The sequence below is a fragment of the Mus pahari genome, chromosome 17, assembly GCF_900095145.1.
Source record: "Mus pahari chromosome 17, PAHARI_EIJ_v1.1, whole genome shotgun sequence".
In the NCBI taxonomy this organism is placed as follows: domain Eukaryota; kingdom Metazoa; phylum Chordata; class Mammalia; order Rodentia; family Muridae; genus Mus; species Mus pahari.
Window position 1 is genome coordinate 65,952,738 of NC_034606.1, and position 6,724 is coordinate 65,959,461.

The 6,724-nt window shown below is 53.0% G+C and overlaps 1 protein-coding gene across 1 annotated transcript in view; it reads right to left on the bottom strand.

Annotated features, from left to right (window-relative positions):
• The window catches only part of LOC110335233 (keratin, type II cuticular 87-like), a 7,923-nt gene extending 2,902 nt beyond the window's left edge, over window positions 1–5,021 (bottom strand). Inside the window, 5 exon segments of the mRNA XM_021217313.2 lie at window positions 8–172; window positions 645–740; window positions 1,526–1,586; window positions 2,669–2,877; window positions 4,565–5,021. Coding sequence (XP_021072972.1) covers window positions 8–172; window positions 645–740; window positions 1,526–1,586; window positions 2,669–2,877; window positions 4,565–4,948 — 915 coding nt within the window. The 5' untranslated portion in view covers window positions 4,949–5,021.
• Window positions 5,022–6,724: the final 1,703 nt, after the last annotated feature.

A 6,724-nucleotide genomic window follows, 5' to 3' on the forward strand; every position in this document is an offset into this window, starting at 1 on the left:
CTCTCACCTTGGTGCGGTACCAGGACTCGGCCTCAGCGCGGCTGCGGCTGGCAATGTCATCATACTGAGCCTTGATCTCAGCCACAACGCAGTCCATGTTCAGGTCCCGGCTGTTGTCCATCTTGACGACGACGGAGGTGTCTGAGATGTGGGCGTGGAGTAGCCGCGTCTCCTGTGGGGGGAGAGAGAAGAAAGATTTTTTTAGTTTTCACCCCTCCTCTTGGCAGCCTACCTTCTCCCCTGTCCTCTCTGCCTCCTCCCTCTTTCCCCAGCTGTCTCAGTCTGGTGGCCATGTCACCCCGTTCCTCTCCACCCTGGAACCCCCTCCCTCAGTGTTCTTCATGCCAAGTTCCAGGCCCAAGAAGAAGAAACACAGTCAACATATGCGACCTCAGCTTTGTGCTTCAGGCCTAAGTGTTTATAGTACCTTTGGTCACAGTAACCAGGTGATCTAGCTTGTGTGGGGAGTGGGGCAAGAGAGCAAGCTATGATTCTCTTGTTTGGGTTACATAACCTGCCTTAGACCTCCCCAATATTCTATACCCTGTGTCCACTGGGGGAGCTTAGAGATCAAAGTGGTCACAAGTCCTTTCCAAAGTGTTACGGGCTCCTCCTAGCTGCCTCACTGCCCTGTGTCCCCTCACCTCATCATACAGTCGCCTCAGGAAGTCGGTCTCCTGGGTCAGCGCTTCTGCGTTGGCCTCCAGGTCTGACTTACGGAGGTAGGCACAGTCCACATCCTAAAGGGGGAAGACAAACCACGAGTCTCACGGGGCAGTCACCAGACTGCCCTTCTTCCCTCTCCAGTAAGTAGGCTCAGCAGTTTGTTCCTGAGAGACTTTCCATAGTTGGTGCCTCAGGTCCAGGTACCATGGTGTGAGGAATCCCTTCCGTATCCTTGGTGAGGAGTCAGTGTAGGAAGGGAGGGGGGGGGATGTGAGGATCCCAAGCACAACCTTGTCACGAATGGAATGGTTCTCCTAAATCCACAGCTGGCATCTTTGCCAAAACCTTGGGTCTAGTGTGGAAGTGTGGGATGGGTTATTTCTAACCAGGGCCTGCAGCCGTGTTCTGGGTCTTATAGGAGAGCCAGGCCCATGTCAGAGCAGAGGGCCCAGGGCAGCCTGATCCTCTGCCTCCAGGCCTCAGGTGCTCACAGTAGTGTTCCCAGAAGTCCCCTCATCCGGGAGGTTAGTACACGAGGCTGTCCTTGCTGATTCATGTTTAGGAAGCAAGCAATGCCAGGCATTCTTCTCTACCAGGTGTTTCCCACTGTGGCTGTCCACGGTTGCCCAGGCAACTAGCCATCCCTTCTTCTCTACTGTGTATCAGGTGCCTACTCTATGGGAGGCCCAGGGCCAAGGGAGACTACAAGCCTAGGCAAAGGCGCATGGAACACCTGCTCCGAGTGGCCCAGGGCTATGTAGGGGTGGGGCTGGTAGCTCTGGACAGCAGTGGCCTCCAGTGTCTAGTAAAAGTGTTGAACACCAGCTCTGGCTGAAGGACGACCATTCTGGTTACTCACCTTCTTCAGGGCCACAAATTCATTCTCAGCAGTGGCTCGCAGTGCTACTTCTTCTTCATACCTGGGGACAGAGGACACGGGGCTCAGATTTGAGGGGGAAAACAGTGAAAGAATAAAGCCCCAGATGGACCTATCCCAGGGCCTGGATCTTTGGAGCAGACATGACAGCTCCTGGTGCTCCTGGATTCTCCTGGCTAATGTGGGTCAGACAGGAGCCTTGGACCTTTCAAAGGCCCCGGTGTCTGGGCTGTGGTTCCCTGGGATTAACCAGGCCTGGCTCTGGAGCCTCCCCCTCCCTAGGCCTGGCTCTGGAGCCTCTCCCTCCCTAGGCCTGGCTCTGGAGCCTCTCCCTCCCTAGGCCTGGCTCTGGAGCCTCCCCCTCCCTTTGCTCAGTCTCCATTTAGGGTCTAACTCAGTACCTAGAACATCACCAGGTGCTCAATGACCCTTTTGCAAATTAAAAATAAATAAATAAATAAATAGGTAAAAAAATGAGTATCTTAGAATCTCTGCAATCTTTATTTAAAATATATTTTTTAGATTTTTATCTAATTTTCTTTATGTATATGGGTGTTTTGCCAGCATGTGTATCTATACACTGTGTGCATGCAATGCCTATGGAGGCCAGAAGACGGTACCAGATCCCCTGGGGCTAGAATTATAGACCACTAGGAGCTGCCAGGTGGGTGTTAGGATTTGAACCTTGGTCTTCTAGAAGAGCAGCTAGTGCTTTTAACCAATGAGCCATCTTAGTCCCTCCAAAATCTTTAAATTTCCAGTCTAGAAGAAAACTCCTTCTAGAACAGTGATTCTCAACCTGTGGGCCGTGACCCCTTTGGGGATCCCACGCCAGATATCCTGCATGTCAGCTGTTTGCATTATGATTCATAACAGTAGCAAAATTATAGTTATGAAGTAGCAACACAGGAATCCTATGGTTGGGGGTCAGCACAGCATGAGGAGCTGTAGTAAAGGGTCGCAGCGTTAGGAAGGTTGGCAACCACTGATCTAGAATCATGTGTCATTGTCATCTCTCTTTAGGGAGGGCCCCTGGGGAGCACCCCTTCAAAGTCCCATTTAAACCCATTGTCTTTGACTTAATTTCATTTGTGTCTACAAGCCCTCCTCCCCTGTGTCCCTCACCTCTTCTTGTAGCCCTCCATGGCCTCCTGTGCATGGTTGAGCTCGGCAGCCAGCCTCCCGCTGTCAGCCTCCACACACTCAGCCTCCCGCCTCAGAGCCTCGATGTAGCCCTCGAACAGAGGCTCCAGGTTGCTCTCACAGCACTTGCGGTTCTGGTAGAACTGCCACTTGGTCTCCAGCAGCTTGTTCTGCTGCTCCAGGAAGCGCACCTGTGTTTGCAGAGGGAGAAAGTCTGTGGGAGGAGCCAACATGCCTTCCTTAGGGCATAGGAAGAGCCAGACAGAGAGAGCTCATTGAGGAGGTGTGTAACGGGTGGGCAAATGAATGTCTGTCCAGATGGGGTAAGAGGGAAACCGTGAGACATGTAGCTGTGCTGGCTAACTGAGTGACTTCCGGTAAGGCAGAGGAAAGCAGGGTAGGCTCCCTGGAGGAAGGAACATGGGGCAGTGCAGGGAAAGGAGAAAAGGGAGCCTTTCACATGAGCTTCCTCAGGGAGGGTTGTGACTTATCTGATGTCCTTGGCGATCAGCTGAGAATGGACAAAGTAGAGAGGGAGTCCTGGGGTGCATCAGAGACTCAAGGATGAGCGTCCTGGGGTGCATCAGAGATGCGAGGGTGAGCATTCTGGGGCTCTTGCCACTTAAGAGCTCTGGAGTCCCAAGTGAGCCTGTACTTGCTAGTCTCTAGAAACCATGTAGACTGGAGAAGATTTTAGAAAACAGGCCCACAGGGATGTCACCGGTTACTGTCAGTCAAGCAGACCGGACTGCGGATGTGGCCAAGGCCCTGTGTTGGCTGAAGAATGGCAGCCAGCCCGACTAGCCCTGGGCCTCTAGGTTTCCACTTCCTGAGACTGGACTGGAGCGGGGGCTGCCTCTCACCTGCAGGCCTGGCCCGTGCTCCTACTTCCAAGAGTACAGCTTGGGACTGGAGCGTTAGAACTTCCAAAAATGGGGACTGGGGTCCTTGGTACCGCTTGAGCAGGATGGCTTGGGCGGTCTTGGTTGCTAGGATCCTGGGGCTTTCTCAGCTCTACCTTCCAGATCAAGGGTGTAGCAGGCGCACACACTACCCCTGGTGGGAAGCAGCTGAGGTGCAGAGAGGACGCCCCGCCATACCATGTCACCCAGTGAGCCAGGGGAGGAAGTAGGTGTTGGGCAAAGGCCACAGACTCTTGGGCCCAGGTTCCTTTCTGTTTAACTATGGTTACTTTCCCAAGGTGTAGCCTGGCTAGAGGGAACTGCGACTCTGGGCCCTCTAACTCAGGGCCTGAGGAATGGAAACTCGGTGGCTGGGTCTGATCTGACTCTGTGGTGGGACGGCTCCATCACTGTCACTTTTTCTATTCTGGGCACGAAGGACTATGCCGGAGGCATCAGTCTTTATGCACTTCCGGTTTCAAGGCTGGCTGCAGCTCTCTACCCTCTCTGGAGAAGCCATGCTGCTAGATCGAAACATACGTACGTGCGCATGCGCAGGAATTTGCACGTGGGGCACACTGAAACAATGAATTCACTGTGTTGGGAAAGCAGCCTCAACAGGTACGTGTCAAATGATTTCACAAAGCACAGCATTTTAGTTGAGACTGTCCCATGGGGCTATGAATTTTCTTCGTTAAAAGTGGGAGAGAAAGACAGCTACAGTGTACTCATATACATAAAATAAATAAATCTTTAAAAATAAGTTAAATAAAAGTGGGAGAGAAGGCTGCATTAGAAAGGGGAAGAAGTTAAGACCAATGTCCCTTCTCAGTGTTAAGCAGTGGAACAGTCTTGAAGAGGTGTGACTTTTCTCATCAGCTAAAGTTACCTAGACGCTCCAGTTCTGATGACCTGCTAGGGAATTGCTCCCAGCAGGTCCTCAGGTGCCAGCAAGGGGCTGGCCCAGGACACCCACCTTGTCGATGAAGGCCGCGAACCTGCTGTTGAGGCACTTGATCTGCTCCTTTTCCTCATGCTTCACACACTGAGCATTGGGGTCGATCTCCAGGTTGAGGGGCGTGAGCAGGCTCTCATTGACAGAGACTGTGGTGATGCAGGGGGGGCTGGGCCCGCAGACGCCTCCAGATCGGTACCCGAAGCTGCGTCCACAGGAGCCAGAGCGGAAGGGCCCGCAGACGCTGCGGCTGCCAAAGCCCCCTGAGAGTCCGCGGTAGCAGGAGATGCCCCTGTAGGGAGCTGCAGAGATGCAGCAGCGGCCGGGCCGGGGCCCACAGGCTGAGGCGCAGCTGAAGGCGCGGACCCCACAGGAGGCACCGAGGCGGGAGGAGAAGCAGGACATGGTTCAGAGGCGATACAGAGTCAAGCTGGACCCCGAGGCTCGCGCTGAGCCTTATATCGTGCAGGAGGGAGCGCGCCCGCCGCCCAGGCGTTTATGAGCTTGCCTGTCAGAATCAAAGCAGCCCGGGCTACCTTGCCGCCCCCATAAAACGGCGTTCTTCTCCCGCCCGTCCAGGCTTTATGGTGCCACGAAGCGCCTGGTCAGCTCTGGGGCTGGGCACTGTGGGTATCGGGCGGGACCCTCGTGTCGCGCTACTGAGACTCACTGGGTCACTGTCTCCATCCCAGGCTGGCTCACATCCCACCTGGTTCTCCACCCTGTAGGCTAGGAAGCCCTGGCCTTGGCGGTCTGGTGACCTTTGAATTCATGCTATAGGGGGCGTGCTTGCACGCTGTCAAGGCCTTTGAAGTATGGGCAAATTCATGTCCAACTTTGGGTGGGTAAATAACCTTCCTGAGCCTTAGATGTCCTGTGTGTGGGGGGGTAGGGATAAGGGCATAATAATAATAACAATAATAATAGTAGTAATAACAGAAGAGCCGCTGATAATAGGATAATAGGATAATGGATCCGAAAGGCTCTTAGGCAGGACCTAGCACTTAAGAGCTCCAGAAATGTCTGTTTGTTTATCTATTTGTTCCACTATTGTTAACTTGTTATTTTTCCTTTGTCCCTTTAGGCAGAAACTTTCCCGTGTCTCTCTCTCTCTCTCTCTCTCTCTCTCTCTCTCTCTCTCTCTCTCCCCCCCTCTGTCTTTCTGTCTCTGTGTGTCTCTGTCTCTCTGTCTCTTTCTCCCTGTCTCTTTTGTCTCTCTTCCTCTTTCTGTCTCCCTGTCTCTGTCTCTCTGTCTCTCTCTGTCTCTGTCTCTCTGTCTCTCTCCCCCTCTTTTTCAGCTCAGCTCCTGTCTCCTCTAACCCTTCTACCCTTCCCTATGCACTTTGGAGAGAGAAGCCACTGACACTGATGACCGCCCTGCCTAGCCCACTGTAGAGGGATTTTCGTTGTTTTTGAGAAAAATAGGGATTCTCGTTGTCCAGGCTGACCCCAAGTCACTAGCCTTGAGCTCATGGTGTTACTGCCTCCACACCCCAAATGCTGGCACAGCAGGTGTGAGCCACTGCATCCACTGTGGAGGGCTCTTTGACACATGATTTCTCCCAATTCAAAGGCTTTCTTCAGGGGTTGTGCCCATTCATTTGCCTAGCAAGATGACCTCATAGTGGCCCAGGGACTTATGTGGAAGGCTCCAAAGACTGGAGTCAGGATCTGAGAGTTCTGAGCGATCAGGACTGCTACAAGGTTGTCTCTTCAGGGCCTGTGCCTGTGTGGCTGTGGGCTGTGGGATGAGTAAGGCTGGGATCTTAGAGGCAGGAGTATGGGCTGTTTCCAATGGTCATGGATACTGACTCTAGGCAGCTAGAACCATCATAAAGGAAGTTAATTACGTGTCCCATCGCTAGCAGCGGAAACCGGAGTGTGTGCTCAGCAGCCAGCATGAAAGAGAAGCCTGCAGGTCACCTGGTGCTTCCTTTGTTTTAAAGCTGTGCTATTACTGTGCACGCAATAATTAAATCTGGGAACTCCAAGGTCATCATAGCCAGCCCTGACAGCTCACTTCCAAGGAGTGTTGTTGGATTGCCACCAACTCTGTCCTTTACAACTCTCTCTCTTGGGATTGGTTGATTTGGTGCAGCCTCGGTTTGTTTCCTCTCATTTTAGTCCAGCCATTCTCTCTCTCTCTCTCTCTCTCTCTCTCTCTCTCTCTCTCTCTCTCTC